Source organism: Corylus avellana, chromosome 1 (genome assembly GCF_965113065.1).
Source record: "Corylus avellana chromosome 1, dhCorAvel1.hap1.2, whole genome shotgun sequence".
In the NCBI taxonomy this organism is placed as follows: Eukaryota; Viridiplantae; Streptophyta; class Magnoliopsida; order Fagales; family Betulaceae; genus Corylus; species Corylus avellana.
In genome coordinates, this window is record NC_142490.1 from 17,453,486 (window position 1) to 17,476,046 (window position 22,561).

General features: G+C 32.2%; 1 protein-coding gene and 1 pseudogene across 1 annotated transcript; both read left to right on the forward strand.

Moving 5' to 3' along the window:
* Nucleotides 1-966: 966 nt before the first annotated feature.
* LOC132169301 (uncharacterized) lies at nt 967-10,404 on the forward strand. The gene is made up of 9 exons (XM_088513826.1): nt 967-1,038; nt 1,635-1,807; nt 2,479-2,554; nt 5,906-6,020; nt 6,429-6,899; nt 7,155-7,325; nt 9,174-9,277; nt 9,332-9,670; nt 9,757-10,404. Exons 1-9 carry the CDS (start codon nt 967-969, stop codon nt 10,402-10,404), a joined length of 2,169 nt encoding a protein of 722 aa, XP_088369952.1.
* Nucleotides 10,405-18,995: 8,591 nt separating this feature from the next.
* LOC148588017 (uncharacterized) lies at nt 18,996-22,103 on the forward strand (annotated as a pseudogene).
* The last annotated feature ends 458 nt before the right edge of the window (nt 22,104-22,561 follow it).

Here is a 22,561-nt window from a genome sequence, read left to right on the forward strand (position 1 = left end):
TCTCAACTGATCTTCACTTAGAGCACATTTAGGATTGTGTTTGAAAAATATAGTTTTTAAGTTAAAAAGTGTTTTTTTTTTTTTTAAAAAAAAAAAACTTTATTTTTAAGATTTTGCCCAAAGTGTGTTGTGGTCATTTTTATAGTAAAAATGTAAAAAAAAAAAAAAAAAAAAAAAAAAAAAATTGAAATTTATTAACAAATATGCCAGCTTTTATTTGGTACAATTTTTTAAGTATTAAAGTATATTTTAAGCTTAACTTATAGACTGTATTGCGAATGAGTCTATGTGATTAACTAGGGGTTTTCACTTGAAGTAAAAAGATTCGGGTGATGGACCATACGTATTAGTTGCACTTAATAATCTGAGGTCCAGTACTATGCTATCTTTGATCTATAATCTATGAGAGGTGCTGAACCCTTAAAAACAAAACCTATCTTTCTCGTTTGAATTCTCTTGGTCTAAGTACTTATGTACTTTGAAAACTTTGTAATAAAATTCCAATATTTGAAAATTTTATCCTTAATTTCTAAAACGTAAATAACTCTCTTCCTAAAATAAATAAACTAACACTGAATAACAGGGTGTTTAATATCAATCGGTAGCAGAATAATTAATAATTGACTAAAGTAATCTAGTTGTATCTTGTTACTTTTGGAGGTCTCTCTGATTTAATCAATACCAAGAGTATTTGAAGGCAATTACCATTATAAATCATCATTATCCACAAACTTAAAATTATTTCAAAATAGAGAATTTGCTGATGTTCACATAGCTAGATATACCTTCTTTTTGTAGCCGTTATCTTCATCTACTCACCTAATTAGGAATTTTATATACTCATATTATCAGATTGATTATTTATTTAGTTATTTATTTTCTCTCTCATTTTATTTCCAAAGAAACAAGAAAAAAAGAATGGAAGACACCCCTCCTAAAAAAAGAGAGGCCCCAATTGAAGCAGCTATGGCATTTACATCAAGGAGCCATCCTCAAAGCGCTTCTTCTGGACAAGCTCTTCGTCAACGAGCACTATCCGTAAGTGCAGAAAATTAATACAAGAAGTTAATTGCTAGTTGCGCTACTGAATTGCTTTCTTTAAGAAATTATTGGTTAAAGTAAACACTTCTCCAGGATACAATAAAGCCCAAATACTCTATGGTTTGGTTGCGTTTTACACAAACCAAACCAAACTAAAACCTCCACAAAGTTTATATTCTAACAAGAGAGAGACTTGACAGAAGGTTTTGAGAGAGATATAAGAGGATCGAGGAAATTTTATTTAATTTGTGACTTAAACTGGTCTACATTAATGGACTATTACAGTCTCAAATTAGCAATTTTAATGTACGTTCACTAATAAACATGTAATTTTGTAATTAATAGTAAATGATGATTAAATTGTAATTAGTAACTATTAGTTAATTTCAACTATTAGATGAAGCTCAATTGAATCTTACAACACTATCAAGGTGCCATTCCAGAGCACCCTACAACACACTACCACGCACACGAGCGGGATACGTCGGGTTCTTCTCACCGTACTAAATACCCCCAAACCATAAGGATTGATATATCATCTATAAATTATAATTCAACTAATTTTGAAATCTCTTTTAACACACTTGGATCAGGAAGGGGCAGCTCCTCATGAAGTACTACTACATGTACGAAACGTCGAATCTGATAGTTCTACAAATCCTCATCAGCGACTGGCTCTGGACAAACAGCAAAGCTTAGATGAAACGAAATCACAAGAAGAATTGGTGGAGATAGATGTACAGCAGCCAAGCTCAAGCGAAACTAGGTACTTACACTCTTTCTGTCTGTAGTTTTCGCCTCTCTAGGGGTATATACTTTGAAAACTTTGTAATAACATTTTAACATTTGAAATTAAAGTTTATCCTAAATTTCTAAAATATCTCGCTTCTTGAAATAAATAAATTAACACTGAATAACAGGGTGTTAATCGATCAATAGTAGAATAATTAATGATTTGTTAAAGTAGTCTAGTTGTATAATTTGTTACGTTTGCATGTAAAAAGATTGTTGAATTTAAATTAAATTAGAGAGACCAACACGTACCCATATGCTTGATTTCGGAGGTCTTTAGTATTTGAATGCAATTATCATTATAAATCATCAGAATCCATAAACTTAAATTAGTCCAAAATAGAGAATTTGTTGATGTTCACATAGATCATATACCTACTTTTTGTAGCTGTCTCCATGCATCTACTCGATCGCCTAATTAGGAATTCTATATATACGCATATTATCAGATTGATTATTTATTTATTTATTTTCTATCTCATTTTATTTCCAAAGAAACAAGAAAAAAATGGAAGAAGGAACTTGGAACCACCCTCTAGAGGTAGCAAGGAGAAAGGCATCTTCATCAACGACTCGTCGTCAAGGCGCATCTTCTGGACAAGCTGTCAATCAACAAAAATGTCCATTCTTTCCATCATTTCTCAGGGTACTCTTGGGTCAGAGAGCATTTCTTCATCAACCAATAGATGATACAGATTCTCCGCGTACTCGTACGGTTAAGGTACGTTATTGAGTCCTTTTTTTTTTAAGAAATTGTTTGCACACACCAATTCTGATGAATTGGTATGCACATGGTTTGTAACGTCCCGATCCCAATATTATTGGATCCAGCTTGTGTGCTGTGGTTAAAATATTTAACGGTCCAGATGCTCTAAAAATATTTAACGGCTCAGATGTAACCAAAGCAAACTTGTTATACTTTTTTAACGAAACCGTTGTGCTGTAATTGAAATGAGGCGAAACAGAGAACTAGAGAGAGAACTAAAAAATCCCCCTTCTTGTACCACTCGTTCTCTGTAAACCTTACCGTTATATAACCCCAACATCTCCTTGCTTCAAAACCCACTCCAAACCCCACCTCAAATCTCAACCCAAATCCAAAATCCAAACAAAAGATTTCCCATCATGAGCACAGAACCCTCCACCTCAGATGGGGTTGAGATCCACCAGACCTGGAGCCCGAGGCTAGCTACCAGACTTCCTCTAGAGCGTGAATCTGTTTCGGTCTGTATAATTCCAATATACAGTACAAAAAGTTTTCTTTCGTTACATCTGGGCTGTTAAATATTTTGAAAGCATCTGAACCGTTAAATACTTTAACAGCATCTATTGTAATTTTGACTAGCAAACAAGCGGATCCAATATTATTGTAGATAAAGCGCATATATTTCTCTTTATAAAACTTTAACAAGTATCTATCTTTATAACCCCACACGTTAATCAAGACATCTATATTCTTCAGTTTTATAAATCATTAAATAGCCATTCTACAATTCTTGATTTACCTTATTCAATTGTAAAGACATTTAAACTTAGTAATACAAGACCATTAATAAACTATAAATACCAAGCAAGGCAAGGAAGGGAAGAGGAAAACAAGATCCTCTCTAGTTCATTATGGACTGGAGAATATTCAGTTTATAGCTAAAATTTCTGAGATGAAATCCTATAACCACAAATAGGACACATATCCCATTAATAAAAATAATAATAAAATATTATTGTAAATTAAAAAAATAGTAATAAAAAAAATTAAGAACCAAAAAAAAAAAAAAAAAAAAAAGAAGGGGGTGGCCGGCCACCCCCATTTTGGGTAGGGGTGGCTTGAGCCACCCCCAATGGTCGGCCAGGGGGTGGCCGAACCACCCCCATGGCCTATGGGGGTGGTTCGGCCACCCCCATCTTGCAAAAAGGGGGTGGCCGAACCACCCCCAAGAGCCTTGGGGGTGGTTCGGCCACCCCCTTTTGGGCAAGGGGTGGCTTCGGCCACCCCATGGCCCTTGGGGGTGGTTCTGCCACCCCCTTTTTGCAAGATGGGGGTGGCCGAACCACCCCCATAGGCCATGGGGGTGGTTCGGCCACCCCCTGGCCGGCCATTGGGGGTGGCTCTCTACCCAAATTTTATTTTATTTTTTTAAGTCTCATAATTTTACCAAAAAATTCCCTCTTATTAAGGGGATGGTATAGGTTGCAAACAAATAGTTACCTTTTGCTCAAAACGAAATCAAACTAGAACACTCTCAAAGTTTAAATTCTAGCAAGACTTAATAAAACGTTTTGAAAAGGATAGAAGAAGAGAGAAATTGTCTATATATGTCTTAAACTATTAAAACTGTCAAACTTGGAGTTTTAAATTATCATGTAAGTTTGCAATTAATTGTAAATAACTGCTAATCTAACCGTCATTAAAATTTGACTGTTAAATTGTAATTGTTAGTAATGATTACTTAATCTCTATTAGCTTAAACTCAATTTAATCTTACACTTGATTATTAAGGTGCCATTAATGCCCTACAACTCACTGTCACACAGACTCGTGTAGATTCGTATATCATACTAAAACATACACAGAAGTGCATAGATTCAAGCATTATTTCTTTTAAAACAATAGCTTGTTATGAGTTGGGCCTTACACTATAAAATGTCTAAACGTCATTCTTGAGTTTTTCTTCTGTACAACTTTTTAAAAACCAATGATTAGATTTGAAAGACCCAATTCAAATCCAATAGTTGGTTTTTATAAAAGTTGAATGGAAAAAGACAAACAATTCCCATAATATATAGGGGAAAGTCCATATACTTTTCCCAAAACTATCACCAAATTGATAATGTCATTTTCCAAACTTTAAATTGTGACAATGTCCCCCCAAAACTACCAAAATATTGTCAATGTTCTCCCAAATAACAAAAGTACGTACACTTAATAAAATAAAAACAAAGAATACTAAAACTTCTAAAAAAACCTAAATCTAAAATAAATAAATAAATCCGAAGGGTGGCAAATTTAAAATTAAAAAAAAAATCCTTTTTATAAGAAAACAATTTCGATTTTATAGAAATTGAAATTTTTTGTTTTATTTTATAATTTTTTTAAATGAAAATTTCCGTTTTAAAAAAATTAACAATTTTCGTTTAAGAAAATAAAAATTTTCGTTTTCTAAAACAAAATTTAAAAAATAAAAAATAAAAATTTCCGTTTTTTTTTTTAAAAAAAAATTATATTTTTTTTTAAAAATCGTTTTTAAAAAAAATTAAAAATTTTCGTTTAAAAAAAAGTTCTTTTGAAATTAAATTTTGTCTTTTTTTTTTCTTTTTTTTTTTTTAAAAAAAAAAGATTTTATTTTTATTTTTAAATTTATAGATATATTTTTGTCTTATTGAAAAATATATAGGGGTATTTTTTTCTTTATATATATATATATATATATATATATATCTTTCTGTAGGGTACGCTCTATTTTCAAAGCTCTTTAGAAGCTCTTCATTTCAAAATACTCCTAAACCATAAACATTGATATATCTATAATTAAACTAATTTTGGAAACTCTTTTAACAACGTTGTACCAGTCAGGTCCTAGCGTCATCTAATACATGCACCAATCTTGAAATCGGACAGTTCTACAAATCATAGACTTGGATTAACACACTTGGATCAGAAAGGGGAAATTAATCCTAGGAGGTCTACTTGTATCCTATTAAGAATAAGAATGATGTGACTATTAAAATCACCATTAGGACACAAGTATGCCTTTTAAAATTACTTGAAAAGGGAAGCTTATACATGGAGGAAATAATAAAATAACACAAAGGATTTTTACGTGGTTCGGTCTATAATTTACATCCACAGATAATGCCCAAAGAGATACATTACAATTTTATTGTTTGATTGATATTACAATACAAATGCTCCTATTTATAGGAGAATTGAAATAGATAAATATGGTAATCAAATCTGATTGATTTGATTACCGGCCATCAAACTTGATTGATTTGATTACCATCGAACCTGATTATAATTACTCTTATACAAGGTAAATAACAATCAATATCAATTTAATATATTTTTTTTTAGGAAAGAGGTGTAGGACGACAGTCAGCAGCTCCTATTGAAATAAAGCATGTACCTGCAAACTCTTCAGGGGGAAGTTTTATAGATGTATGGCAGCCATGCTCAAGCGAAACTGAGGGTACGTAAATGCTCTCTTTATTTCTCTCATCATATGAGTCAGTTTTGGAATATCATAGTGAAAACTGTCATGAATACGTTTTTTCCATGCTATATATGCTTTCCATTCCACCTTGCAAAATTAAACTGCATTTTGAAATGGAGCAAAATGCACTTTGAAGCACCTTCTGTATGCCAAGAAATAACCAAAAATAATGAAACAAAACAACAATTACAAACAAGCATGAACACACACAAAGGAAGAAGAAAAAGAGAAAATTTCACTTTGCTGCAGATACGTAAAGTTGGAAGATTCCCTATAAGATAAATATATTACTTCTTCCAACATCTTAATTAGCATCCAAGTGGTATGATTTTATCACCACATGTTGTAATTCATAATTTTCGCTTGAAAAATAAAATTTTACAGTGGAAAAAAGATTAAAACGAGAGCTCCTCAGCGCTGCCTACAGAGGTGATTGGCCGTCTGCTAAGGCTATTCTTGACAAGAACCGGGAATTCATTCGATGTCCCATAACAAAAGAGGAAGATACGGTACTTCACAATGCGGTGGCCGCAAAGCAGACAACTTTTGTAACAGAACTGCTGAAACTGGAACAGATGACTGAGCGTGACTTGGAAATTAAAAGCATATATAAATTCACGGCCCTTCACGTGGCTGCTGAAACAGGAGACGTGAAAATGGCAAAGGAGATTGTGGAAAAGAACGACAAACTGCCATTGATGAATGATCTGCGAAATGTGAAACCACTTCTCATTGCAGCTGATCTTGGACATAGAGACATGGTCTCTTATCTATTGTACGTGACTCGTTTTGAACGGTTGACTACTGATGAACGCTTTACTCTCCTTCTTGCTACTATTTCCACTGATTTGTATGGTATGTCCTATGTTTTACTAATTGTGAGTTTGAAGCATTATTTAATTTAGCATGCCATTATCTTTATTTGATTGGGCAGAAAACGTATGTTATAGCTGTTTCACAAGTTGCCGCATAACTTTCAGAATACTTTTTAGGCATTTAGACAATATGGATAGAGTTACCAATTCTCTTCCAATATCAGCGACCATATTTTCAGGATTTTTGAACCAATCTTTTTATAGTGATCAAATTAATGCGCGGTTTTATGGGCAGATATAGCATTGGAAATTGCGAAGAAAATGGATCCAACGTCAGCAACTGCCGGGAATCGTAGAAATGGCATTAAAGGTTGGTGGACAGCTTTGGAATTGTTGGCCAGAAAACAACGTTTGACAAATGGAAACGGAAGTCAGCTATCATTCTGGAAAAGATGCTCGAACTCCTGTCGGTTTGCCTACAACCCAAACTCTTTAATTGCAGAGATGTTTACGACGTTTCCCAAGTTTTTTTATTATTATTATTATTTTATTTTTCTTTATTACAATAATAAACAACTTGATGACAATTTACTCAAATTACCCCTTGGCACGGGAAAATACTCTTCTTTGACTCATCAAATCTTTAGATGATATCTACTTCCTAAACTATGGAAAATTTTGATATCTACATATAGTTGGAATAAACTCTTGTTTTTAAATCATTGATATTTGCTTTGTGCAATTTCAATATATTTTTTTTCAATTCTCCAAAATAAAAATGATTGGAGATGCTTTGTGCAACAATAATGCAAAAGGCAAACCCATGATTGCCAAATGAAAATGGCATGCGATGGTTGGTGGGAAGAAGTCAACTTTAACTAGTCGTTTGATTCGTGAAATTTAATATATATATATACATATTTTATATATGCATTTTCAGAAATGCTGACTCCTTTGTGTGTGTGATTTATTTCTATTTTACTTAACTCAAAATTGCAAATATCAATGAGAAAAAAGAGTTGAGATTATGTTTGGGTTGTTTGAAGAATATAAAATATAATAATAATAAAACAAATTAAAAATTAAAAAATATATATTTTAAAAAAAATGGGGTAGTTTTGAACCTCCCCGAGGGGTGGCCGATCCACTCCCGAAACCCAGATGGGGTGGCTGCCCCACCACCAGCTGGTTTCGGGGGTGGATTGGCTTCCCTGAGACTCTTAGGGGTGGTCCGGCCACCACCCATAAATAAATATTTTTTACTTTTTATTTTTTTATTTTTTTTATTTTTTTATTTTTTAATTTTCTTGATTTTAAAATTTTTTTATTAGTTGGGTGGAAAAATATTGATTAAAGTTGAAAAATTTTGAGTTAAATTGAGTGTTTAGTGGTGTCAAATGAACCTAAAAAAAAGAGAGAGCAAAAATTGAGCTAAGTTGGGAAGGATTTCCTTTAATTTGTGATCTCTCGTTTGTCTGTTCATTGTGTTTTAATTTATGTAGTTTTTTGAGATGTACTTGAAGATAGATTTATTCACTTTATTGACATTGTACTGAAAAACACATTAATTTACATAATGACACAGCATCCTCACATGATATAATGCATCGAATATTTTTGACGGTGTGCTATAATAAAATTAAAAATGTATATATGTGCATATTGCAATGTTATATCGTTTCCCAAGATAAGAGAATGTTTATGGTGTGAACGTTGGGTACCACAATAAGAAAAACATTGAGACCAATTATGGGATGAAATTAAAGTCACTTCCCAAGATAATAATATTGTCTTTTGAAGTCACTTCTCGAGAGAAATATTAGTGGTAATAACTCTTTTATTAATCGAAGTTTACTAAACTAATGTGTAATCCATTCATTGGTACTCATTATATTTCTCTTAATTAATTGTTTTATTTTTATCCAATAAATGAGCGACACATCACTTAAATAAGCTTATGCTAGTAGAAGAGTTAATACATGTAGCATTTTTCTTTGAACAATATATATTACTACAAGTAGCCACATTTAATACTTTTTTTTTTGGGTAATTTAGAAATTGAGATGACAGTTTTTTGATTGATGAAATAATTAAATAAGAAACTTGACTTATCAATTTCACTTAATTATTTATCTAATTATGAATTATTATGTTAATTTGTAAATTACTTTATACTAGTATCCCAACATTTTTCTTTATATTATATAAAACTTTCAATATCATTCATTATGGATATTTTAAAAGTAAATCATATGGATTTAATTTATTTTTTTATTACCAAACCATCTCTGAATAGATCGTTTCTCAACCACAGGGTTCAAAGGGATCTATACCAAAGCTTCGACGCAGAGTACATCAGCCCATCAATTAGTTGATAAACTTTTTCAAAACGTTGATTGCGAGTTGTCATCAAACTTGGCTCTGAGTACTTCACTTTTTGAAGCTGCAAAAGTAGGAAATGTTGATTGCGAGTTGTCATCAAACTTGGCTCTGACTTCACTTTTTGAAGCTGCAAAAGCAGGAAATGTTGAATTTATAATTTTACTTACACGCACTTATCCTGACCTTATATGGCAAGTAGACGAAAAAAAACAGAGTTTATTTCACATTGCTATTTTATATCGGCAAAAAAGCGTGTTCAGTCTAATATACGAGATAGGTAATAATAACATGAATAGCCTTGCATCCAATACCAATAAAAAAAGCAAGGAGAATATGTTGCACTTAGCTGCACGATTACCTCCTCGAGATAGACTAAATATCGTATCAGGACCAGCCCTTCAAATGCAACAGGAGTTGTTGTGGTTTAAGGTGAGTGTTAATAATATTATTTTTGTATTTGATCCATAGTAATGGTTGAACTGTCACGTTTCAATTTATATCTTGGTCAACTGTAGGAGATTAAAAATATTGTGCCGCAGTCATACGTGAACAAGAAGAATTCAAAGGGGAAAACACCCGAGGAGATATTTACAAAGACACATGAAGGTTTACAGACAAATGGTGAAAAATGGATGAAGGACACAGCAAACTATTGCATGCTCGTTGCAACATTGATTGCTACTGTAGTTTTTGCTGCAGCTTTAACTGTACCAGGTGGCAACAATGAGACAGGCACTCCTATTTTTTTGAGAAGTAACTGGTTTATGGTATTCTTCATATCAGATGCAATTGCTTTGTTCTCCTCTTCAACTTCAATAGTAGTTTTCTTGTCAATTCTCACATCACGTTACACAGAGAAGGATTTCATGAAATCATTACCTGAAAAGTTGGTGTTTGGGCTTGCCACACTCTTGATCTCTATGGCCGGCATGATGGTAGCCTTCAGCGCAATTTGCTTCTTGGTATATGATAACGCAAGTGCATGGACTCCCGTTGTTGCAATCACGTCGGCAAGTATCCCAGTTACTTTATTTTTTCGGCTACATTGTAGACTCTGGGTTGAAACACTCCACTCAACATACAACTCTGCAGCATTTCTTTCTCAGAAACACGACTCTACATTTCGTTTTCGGCCATATGAAAGTAGACTCTGGAAAGAATGAATTGCAAGTCAAACGAAAAGAAAGAAAAATTGTTCGTCTTCACTATTTGCTTCAAGACTTACTGTGGTTTCTATATATTGTGCTGATTGTACTCAAGCTGCCTTTTAGTATAAACTTTGATTTATCAAGTGATCCACTCGTGCATGGCTTTGACTTCTAATTAGATTATTTTTGAAATAATTATTTCTTTGTCATTTCTCATTACAGTCAATAATGTAAGCACTTCAAAACATACGGAGGATTCCTCGTCCTTATACCTAAACTAATCGGGAATATCATTTCCTGGGAGAAAAATGCCCAAAGTACAATTAACATAACAAATTGATTCTTTTGAGAGAACATACAACTAATAATAGGGAAAAGTATACATACCTCCTCAAACTATCACCTTATTATCAATGTCCCCCCCCCCCCCCCCCCTAAACTACCAATTGTATTAATATTCCCCTTAAACTACCAACAAAATGTCATTGTCCATCTAAGGATAAAAATATCCTTTCATTAAATTAAAAAACTCTTCAAATTATTATTTATTTTTTTAAAAAAAGCCTAAAAACTAAAAAAATTATTATTATTATTTTTTTTTTAAAAAGAACCAATTTATAAGGATATGTTGTAAATATTATTTTTTTAATAGAAAAACCAATTTATAAGGATTTACAAAAAAAAAATTAATTTTTTTAGAATAATATAGTAAAAACTAAAAAGGAGGGACATTGACATTTAAGTTTAGGGGGAGATTGACACAATTGGTAATTTGGGAAGAACACCGATAATGGAGTATTAGGTTGAGAAGGGTATGTCATGTATTATTCCTTAATAATGCATTTAATGCATTAGTTATCTTTGTATTGTTATTTTATAGAACTTTCAATATATATCATTTCTTAATTGATATTGCTAATTATATATATTTAACATTTTTTTTTTTTGAAAAAATCAATCTTCATTCAATAAAGAGAAAGAATCTCGAGCAGTGAGCTATATATACAAATCCTAACCGAAACCAAGTTTTCACTCCTACTTTTGTTTCATCTTCTCCATATAGTGGTTTGTATGATTGAGGCATCAAAGTGCTTTCACACCTTGGCAATTCACCCTTTGTCTTTGCTATTTTGCAGGTTGTGGGTGACGTTTCGGGCAGTGGTCATACTGTGTATCAACAGTTTTGAACCCTAGTCTCTTTCTCAATATTAATCTAAATGAAGCTTACTATACCCGGCCTTTCTTCTTTTTTTGGCAACTGTTTCGAAGGGATTGCATTTAATTTTTAATGAAAAAGTTATTAAGTAGACTATTCTACTATTGTTATACAACTATGATGATATGACAGTGAAAATCACCATTTAAAACAATAGGACTTATAGGAAGAAAAAATCAATGACTTATTTTTATTGTCATGTACATCACCATAGTTGTATGGTAGTATAGTATAATAGTCTACTTAATAAGAGAAAAGAAGTGCATGGATAACCCTCCCCAAGACGGTGCTACCTATATTAACCTAAAAATAAACAAGCTCAAACCTAGCTAATGCACCATGGTAATTAGCTAGATCTCAATCCACGAAACAAATTTGAGATCCGCCACCAAAAATTAACAGAAATTAGTCTAAAACCGTCCATATTTATAAAGATTATTTTGTTTCCTTAAAACCAAATTACTTGACCAACAAAAGAGTTACCGCTATGACCAAAACTAATCTACAAGATGAAATATTCGATATTTTTTCATACCCAAAAATATCTTTTAATTTACCATTCAAATAGTTTAGAATAACTGGGTAGAAGAGTAGTTGACATCTTACAGAAGAAAGGATTTCCCGTCCGAGTATTGGTATTTCTGCTTTTACCTCCCTAATGTATTTGTAATGCGCGCATTCTTACCTGAAAGAGCTGCAAGCCAGTGTAGCATTATTCAAGAAATTTTTTTTCCATATTCTCTTAAAACTTTTGGTGTACAATACTGCCTATTAACTTGTCGATGTATATCCCCACTCTCATATGAAAAATTCTCAGGTCAGAAATGAAGAGAAGGCAAGAAGGATGTTGGGCCCATATATTGACTTGGTGAGCTAGCTACCATTTACATTCATACTTTGATGAAATTGTGGCATTAAATTTCTATTTCCAACTGATTAATTTTATGCGTTCGTCAAAATTATTTTGTTGAAATGTGATATTTGGGTGAATTCCTGAATAGAGTAATATGATCGACAACTTTAGTTTTCTGGCTGCCATTTATTGATAATCATGTCAACTCATGGTGGGTCTGGAGGATGTATGTTTTCTGTGCAAGTATGGTGGGAATGGACTTCCAAATTTTGGGTTTATTTTTCCACCTTCACTGTTAGTAAAATTATTCATGTCCATCCATATTATGTACATTTTAAAAAACTAAAAAATATATATATAAATTTTTAAAAACAAAAAAATAAAATAGTTTTTTGTTTAATTTTTTAATTTTTTTTTTTTTTAAAAAAAAAAGAAAGAAAGATCACCTTGAAGATTTGACGAACAAGCCTCCGGAAGGGAAGCTTCGTGATCAGGAATTCGGTACTCTTCTGATACTTACAGAGTTCACTACATAACATTGAAACCAATCTCACACCCATAACGCAAATTCACTTAATAAGGCACATTTAAGAGCCAAGAAGTGGAAATTTTTACCTTGTGAATATGATTAAATGAGAATATAAAATAATATTTTATGTTTTCACTATCAGAGTTTTAAAATATAAAATAATATTTGTGATTTTTCATACGCTTCAAATGCCGAGAAATTTTTTCAGCAAAAAACATTTTAGGTTGAAATAAAGGGAACCTTAATATATTCAACTTTCAATTTTTTCGGTGTCCGTCCTCCGGCTAAGATTTTGGATTAAATCAGATGGCCAAATAATAAAATAATCCTTATACCTCTATAACTTCACAAAATTACAAATTACCCTAAATTATAATTATTTTTCTTTTTTAAAAAAAGAACCTTCAACATAAATGTTTTTTTGTTAAAAAAAAAAAAAAAAATCGTGGTATTAAGAAAGGGATTTAATTTAATTTAATTTAATTTTTTTTTTGGTTCTTTTTCTTGTAGATAATTGGAACATTAACGGAATGCAATGATTTGTATTTGACTTGAAATAGAGAACAATAAATTCTAACACAAATAGAGAATCGACACGATAATTATCGAACGGTCTCTTCTATGTTAAATCAAGTGTGGAGAGGGCCAAAAATAGTAACTCAATAAAATAAAATAAAATAAATATTAAAAGATCACTAATACACAAGGACGATAAGTGTATGACACTAAATAGGAAAAAAATTCTCAATTACTAGTTCACACTCTTTATTTCTTTGCCTGACACTCTTGCTCTTATCCGTACATTTTATATATATATATATATATATTAGAATATTATTTAAATGATTAAGTTTATTATTTTTTTTTTCAGCTAGATTTTTAGAATAAATGGTGATTCAAAATGGTATTTTTGTTAAAAAAAAAAAAACATGGTATTTATTAAGCTAATAATTAAATCATTAAATTTACATCTTCTTATCGATTTAAACTTTTGGAATAAGTAGTAATTTAACATGGTATAAGAGCCAACGGTCCTAAGAATTCAAACTTTAACTCCATCACTTACCCCCATTTCAATTAAATATGCTTTTGGGATAAGTATTAGAGCAAAGGTCATGAGTTCGAACATTTTCAATTAAAAACTTCAATTGTTGTTAACAAAAAATAACTTAATTTATAGAAAGGTAAATGATTGAGACAATATTTAAACTCAAGACTTTAGCTTAATACCTTGTTAAGTCACCACTTGTCTTAAAATCTTAACCTAATAGAAAATTGTTCATTTAATTATTTAGTTTATATTCTAGCACTCCCAATGAAATTTGTACAAATAAGAAGCATTCATTTACTTCAAATCCATAAATTTGTCTTAGAAAATTCATCATTTTAGAAAGAAAAAAAAAATTGAGAAATTTCAATGCTTCGAATGCAACAAAATGTCAAACAATTACTTCTGATCCATAAATTTGTACACAACAATTTATGTACTTTAATACTCATTCCTCATCTATTCACATAATTCAATACGATGATAAGTTTAATTAGGTCATGGTGTAAATTGAAAATACTTCTTAAAACACTAAAAAATAATATAACCTTCCAACACAAAATAAATATTTGATTTTACGTGAGTTAATGAACTTGCATCTAGGAGAGGTTAAAGATAAGGCATAGGGATACAAAAACATTCTCCAAGAACACAAAACAATGGCCGGTCCGGTGTTTGAAAATTGTGCATAGCGTTTCCATTTTTGTATAGGCCTTGAAAAAACTGTGATTTAAGTTGCCGCAGAATTTCCATTTTTTTGTTTTTTTACTCCCACATTTTGGGACTTGGGAGCCGGAAAAAAAAAAAAAAATGGACATAATTGCTTGATGATTTCTTTTGGGTCATTTTTCCACTCTTTCTAATTTTTAATAGTATCATTAGATTTGTCGGCTTAAGTGCCAATTAATCTAATCATAATATTAAAAATTTAAAAGATAGAAAAAAGACGAGAAAATGGTAACTGGCGTTCGAAAATCAAGAAGTGTATAAGTAGACTCCTAAAGCAAGAAACATTATCGTCATGTAAAAAAAAAAAAAAATGAAGCACTATCGTAAAAGCAAAAAGCAAAACGCGAACCTTAAAAAAGCAAACGGCAAGGATCGTCATTCAAAGCAAGAGCAAGACAAAAGTGCCAGGTCACAAAAGAAGAAAATCGATCGAAGGCAAAGATTATTCACTTAAACAAAAAGGAAAAGTGAAAATTATTTATTTATATAAAAAAAAAATGAACAATGACACATACGATATGCTTAGTTTTTGTGGAACTAAGGGCTCCCTTGGTCAAGATATGTTAAATTCCACATTAATTAGTGTATACTAACTACTTTGAAACCTATAAACAAGTTTATGAAACCTTAATTATGATTAGGTGCTTGCTTTCTATCATGTATATATATATATATATATATATATATATATTTTACTCGGCCTATTGAAACTTTGATAACCTTGTCACATATTTTGATAAGTCATATTTGGGTGAGCATCATCTTCGTCAAATCTCTTCATTATGGCCGTTTGATATCATACTACTTTTTGAAAAAATCAATCATTAAATTTATAGGAATTGAAGCACATAGGCAAATCTTATGAGGGAGGTGATTACTTAAATAGTTTTTATTTTCTAATACTAATTGTTGCTTAGGGCCTGCTTAACATTGTGATAGAGAGCTTAAAAATTAAGCTTTTGCTGAAAAGCATGTTTTAATTTTAAAAGCTATATTGCCAAATAAAATCATAAACATACTCTTAGTTGTATGCGTTAAATGCATTTTACATTTCTCAAGGTGTTTTACACAACCGAGGGCGCCTCAGTTTGTGAAAGTGATTATTATTAGTGGTTGGTGCACACCATAATTTTTTTGTGGGTGGGTGGGTGGGGAGATAGTAGAGTTGCTTCATTTATTTATTTATTTTTGTGGTTGGGAGATAGTAGAGTTGCTTTATTTATTTTTGTATGGGTGGGGGGGAAGATAGTGGATTTGTTTGGTTTCCAACTTTCTTTTGTCATCGCTGTGTGGTACATGAAGTCATTGAACAAAGTATATGGCAGAGAGATAAGGGCAAGTTATATAAAGTACATTAGACATGTTATGTGGAAACAGCCTGAAGAGTTTTTATGCTATTGGGGAGGCTTACACAAAGGATGCATCAAAGTTTCATTCTTATCGCTATATTTGAAAAATTATCTGTTCTTCAAGAAGGTTTTATAAAAGAGAAATGCCAGATATATCATATATTTATTTCACAATTGTCTCATATCGTTGTCAAGGCTGTCCCAACAAACTCTTTACAAAATTCTAAAAATCTAAATTTCTTCCAAAAGTGATTAGATCAAACATACACCTTCCATCAAAGAATACTTAGGCTCCGTTTTTTTATGGCGTAAAATAGCTTGTCATAAAATGTTTTCAGATAAATCGTTTTCAGGATATGTTTTCTATCGAATACATTTTTCGGCACGTGTAAGGAAAATCTCAAATATTTTTTATATTTCACTCAATCATATTAACTTATAAAAATCAATATTTATTCACAGCATAAAATATTAAAATAATTTTTTCAAAAAAAAAAAAAAAAAACATTTTGGCGTTGGCGCACCAGGACAACCCCACCATGCATATACACACATAAGTACATGTCCCCACCTCGGTCCGACGGCGTCCCGACGGTTTCCAGGCAGGGTCTTGGCAGGGGCTTGATGGTCTCCCAGTTGGGGCTCGATAGAGTCCTGGCGAAGTCCTAGTAATGTCCCGGTGAGGCCCAGTCGGGTCCCAACAAAGTCCCGGTGGCAGCCTTGTGTTGTCTTGGCTGGGTCATAGCGGTATCCATCCAAGGACAAATGCTTTCCAACCCAAGGATACTAATGCAGGAGAAGATACCGAATCAATAGCTGAGTTGTGAGATACTTAATTAATGCTATTAGAATATCTTAGCAGAAAAGATGAAGATAAAAGTGGCAAGAATTAGGCATAATATTTGAAGAACTGTGTGAATAGTATCTACACAAGAATGTAAAGAATCAAGCATAATAATTGAAGAGTATTTTACTTTGTCCATAAGTTTAGGGATATTGTTATATTTTCTTTTTCTCCAAGTATTTTTGCTTGGAGAATATTCAAACCTTAGCCTATATAAATGCATGTTTATTTTCTTTTAGCAAGTTTGAGATTGCATTTGAGAAATAGAGCTTTTAAGTTAAAAATCGTTTTTTGACAAAAGCTTTATTTTTAAGCTTTTACCAAAAGTACGTTTTAATCATTTTAATTTTTTAAACTTTTTGGACTCTTAAAAGCGCTTTTAATTTCTTTACCAAATGAATATTTTTTTTCTTTAAACAAACTTTTTGAGTGTTAAAAGCACTTTTAAGCCTCTTAAAGAAGCCCTTATTTAATTAAGGGAAAACTTCACTTTAGCTCCCTGAACTTCCACCGAATTTTACAAACCCCCCTTGAACTTCCAAATCTCTCATTTTGAACCCCTGAACTTTCAATTACTCTAAATTAGAACCATGCCTTTAATTTTAGCAGTTAAAAATACAAAAAAAAGACCAAAATATCCTTGATTTTCATTTTTTTTAAAGTAAAAAAAGTTTTGGAAGTTGAAATTTTATACAAAAGTCAGGGATATAAATGTCATGTAACGTTTAAAATCTAACGGAGGGGTCCATATTGAGAGTAATTGAAAGTTCAGGGGTCCAAAATGAGAGATTTGAAAGTTCAGGAGAACTTTGTAAAATCGAGTAGAAGTTTAGGGGGCCAAAGTGAAGTTTCCCCTTCAATTAACATAGAAAAGTTGCCATAGAGAAGAAAACAACTTTCAAAAAGTACATGTCCTTGACTACCAAGTAGTGTTTTTTTGTCCATCTGTTTTTTTCTCTATATAATGATAAATATTATCTTACAAATCTACTCCACCTTTTGGCCAAAACTCCTGCAAGATTGAGTATCAAAAGGCTCAAGAGGCTCTCAAGCTCAATCCGTAACGACTAGAATTCGAACAGTAAGTAATGTCAAGGTACCTGTATAAATCTTCACCATAATTGTTGATGTTATCGTCATGAATTTAGCATTTTTCTCTTTCTCCTTACCTTTGTATCAGTATATTGTTTCAATCTTTAACATTAGCCAAGCATCGATCATACCTTTTTTTCTTCTTTCGAATTCGTAAATCAAAATCTAGGCACTTTTGTCATGGTGGTTCTTATTTACTATTTTGCAATTCTGGTAGAAGAAAAGATTATGAAAAACCAGATGAAACATGTCAAAGGACTGATCTTCTGGACAAGCTCTCGTCGTTCTAAAACATAGTCTTCTGATGATAATGCAGTCCATCAAGTAGCTGAAGACGGAGATAATAGTCATCACTCAAGTATGTCAAGTTCTGCAGGGACATCAGGAAAGTCCCCAAGCCCAAGTGAAGATCTCGAAAGTAAAACTAATGCGAGTAAGTGTCACTCTCTTTCTCTTTTGCTACGTCATAAGACTCATAACAGGTGACTTGAGTTTAATTTCGATTTATCTTAGTGATGCAACAGAAAACCGACATCAATGTTATTTTAATTATGCATGTGTATGTGTTTAATTTTGTTTTTGCTATTATTATACGTTACAACAATCTTAGTTCTGTCCGGTGTCACATATGAAAAAGTGTTGCGAATGCATTTAGAGAAATGCTTTGGATACCAAAATTTTTTTACCAAGAGATGAATACCAAAATGATGATATTCTTTTCCCCCTCTCCCGCTTTGAATAAAATAAAAATTAAAAAAAAAAAAATACCAAAATGATGTTTAGCTTATTTATTGGTATTCGTAACATTTATCTTTATTAATTGTTTTAATCATTTCCAATGAATAAGCTTTACAACATCTTAATATCAATATTTTCTCCTAAAATATAAAAAGGTTCGTCCTACAGCTCTACTCCTTCTAAAACATCGGCCTCTAATGTCTCAACTATGCCAACTAGTACTTCTGAAATATCTACAGCAAGCAATAATTCAGCTGGGACATCAAAAGAAAAGTCCCCAAGCCCAAGTGAAGATCTTGAAAGTAAGTGTACCTCTCTCTTTCTCTTTGTTCATAACAGGTGACCGAATTTAATTATCTGCATGTTCTGTTAAGCACACCTTCTGCATATATTATATCTGAAATCTGCATGCACCATTTCTGATTTAGCTTAGTCCAAAATGTCACCTTCTGTAGGCTAAAACAATAATAACAAATAATGAATCAAAAGAACATACAAAGGAAAAAAGAAGACAAAATTTCACTTGCTAAACATACGTATAAATTAGTTCATCCAACATCTTAGAATGCATCCAAGTGTCATGATTTTTTTCCACAAGTTGTAATTAATACATTTGGGTCTTCTCTTTTTCTTTTTTTAAATAAAAAATTTAAAACTTCCAGAGGAAAAAAAGTTACTTAGAAACCGTGCCAAGGGTGCTCCCCTCCTTCAAGCTGCCATAAAAGCTGATTGGCCGGCTGCTAAGAAGTTTCTTCAGAAAAACCTAGACTGTGTTCGACTTCCCATAACGAGGGAGAACGCGACAGCACTTCACATTGCGGCAGCTGCACAACACACCACTTTTGTAAAAGAATTGTTGGAATTGATGGAGCCGAAGGACTTAGAATTGGAAACCAGTTATGGATATACGGCCCTTCACTCTGCTGCTCAATCAGGAAACATCGATATTGCTGAGCAGCTGGTGGGAAAAAACCAAAAACTGCTATCCATCCCTAATCAGAAAGAAGAAATGCCACTCCACGTTGCAGCTTATCTAGGACAGAAAAAGATGGTCTCGCATCTATTCTCTAAGACTTTTCCAGGGTTGAATCGTCTTCAACGCATTAACCTGCTTCATTATACTATTTGCACTGATATGTATGGTAAGCCCTACGTCTGACTATAACCCTTATTTGAAACAGTGTGAATATAAACCAAAATTATGATTTTGCATAACAAATATTTGATAAAAAAATATATATATTTTTTAACATATTCTACCCAATGCTTTTACGATTTTAAAAATTTACTATTTTAAAAATACAATTTTAAAAATCAGACTTATTGAAACCGCGCAATCCCAAACAGATCTTTAATTAACCTTTTACAATGATCAAATTAATGTGCCATTTTTATGGACAGATATTGCATTGAAAATTGTGAAAGAGGATACAGAATTAGCAATTGCCGGGAAATGGAGATGGCCCATATGGGTGGACAGCTTTGAAAGAGTTGGCCAAGAAAACTTTTGCAATTGGCAGCGAAAGTCGACCATCATTCTGGAAGAGTCGCTTAAATTCCTGTTTGTTTGCCTCCATCCATCCCAAACTTCTTTATTTGCAGGGATATATATATATACACACGACATTCCCCAAGCAGTTCTTTTATTACGTTAATCACAACTTGAGGACCTTGGCACAAGAAAATGCTCTTATTTGATTTCATTAAATCTTTAGATGGTATCTACTTCTAAACTAAGGAAAATTCTATGAGATAAATTATTTTCTATTTTATAAGTCTCAATCTATTGTAATATTTGCTTGTAACTGTTTCCTTTATAAGCACACAATTGGACATGGGGTAGTGTTTTTTCTTTTTTGGACAAAGCTAGCATTTCTTTTTACTTAAATTCAAAAGATAGAAGAGAATTAAAGCGCCTGGGTTATGCAAAGACAAAACATATCTTAAGAAGTGAGTAATTAGGACATGACTAGCTGCATCAAATGCTTTAGTCATCTCTGCATTTTTATTTTATAAACATTTCAATATAATTTCTTATTATGGATATTGGTTAAATAATTAAATATATTTAATATTTCATTATTACCAATTCATTTCTGAATAGATTCTTTTTTCAACCATAGGGTTCAAAGGTGTCCATAACAAAGCTTTGACGAAAACAAGAGGCAACTATAATGACTTAGTTGATGACCTTTGGAAAAGTGTTCACAATCCAGAGAAACAGTTGCCATCAAACTTAGATAGCTATGATGTGGATGTAATTTTTGAAGCAGCAAAAGTTGGAAATGTTGAATTTTTAATTGCACTTGCACGCTCTTATCCTGACCTTTTATGGCAACAACACCAAAATCGAATGAGCATATTTCATATTGCTGTTTTATATCGCCAAGAGAGTGTGTTCAATCTAATATATGAGATAGGCGGTAACAAGGATAGTCTTGCAGCCTATGAAACTTTTTACACCAAAGATAACATGTTGCATTTAGCTGGACGATTGGCTCCTTCACATCGACGAAATATCGTATCAGGACCAGCCCTTCAATTGCAACGGGAGTTCTTGTGGTTTAAGGTGAGCGATAATATTATTATTATTATTTTTTTCCTTATGATTGCATATATAATGGTTTAACTATTACCTATCAATTTATACTTGTTCAAACTATAGGAGACAGAAGAGATTGTTCCGAGGTCATGCGTGAATAGCTTGAATGTAGACAACAAAACACCTAAGGAAGTATTTATAGAGACACATTCATATTTGCAAAAAGAGGGTGAAAAGTGGATGAGGGACACAGCAAACTATTGCATGCTAGTCGCAACATTGATTGTCACTGTGGTTTTTGCTGCAGCCTTCACTGTACCAGGTGGCAGCGATCAACTAACAGGCAATCCTATTCTTTTGAGAAGTAGCTGGTTTAACGTATTCTTCATATCAGATGTAATAGCATTGTGTTTCTCTTCAATGTCAATAGTAATTTTCTTGTCAATTCTCACGTCACATTACACAGAAGAGGAGTTCTTAAAGTCATTACCTTCAAAGTTGGTGTTTGGACTTGCCACGCTCTTCATCTCCATGGCAGGCATGATGGTAGCCTTTAGCGCAACTTGCTTTTTGGTGTATAAAAGCGTAAAGGCATGGGCTCCGATTGTTGTAATCACTTTGGCTAGTGTCCCAATTATTTGGTTTGTTCTGCTACACCGTAAGCTTTGGGTTGATACATTCCTCTCAACATACAATTCTAGATTTCTTTTTTGGCCAAATCAACATAGACTTTTAGCGGAAGATGCAAGGCAAACAAGACGAAGAGAAAATTGACAGAGGTTCAAGTGATCCTGAAAAAGGAAAGGTCATGTAAAGACAATTGATTGGTATTTATCTTAAGTATTCCATCAACGCTAATTGTGGTTTGTAAATACTATCTTATAACCTGTGCTATGTGGAGGCTTTTGATTATAATTTAATTTTAAAAATATTTTTACGAAAACGTCTTGATAAAAAAATAAAAATTATAATTTATATAGGAATTCATTAAATTTAAACAACTATTAATTTTTGTCCTATGGAACGATTTGGTGGACCGAATTAAACCAACACTAAACAAAAAATTAATAGGAGAAGGAGTCATAAAATACTACGTATGACAAATTTAGCTATCCTCTAAAACCATTTTATATATCAAATTTTGGTTATTTTTGAACCGTCTTTTTATTAACCATTGTTACTTAAATTATTTCACAACTATTGAACGAATATGCAACCAACTACCAAGTAGG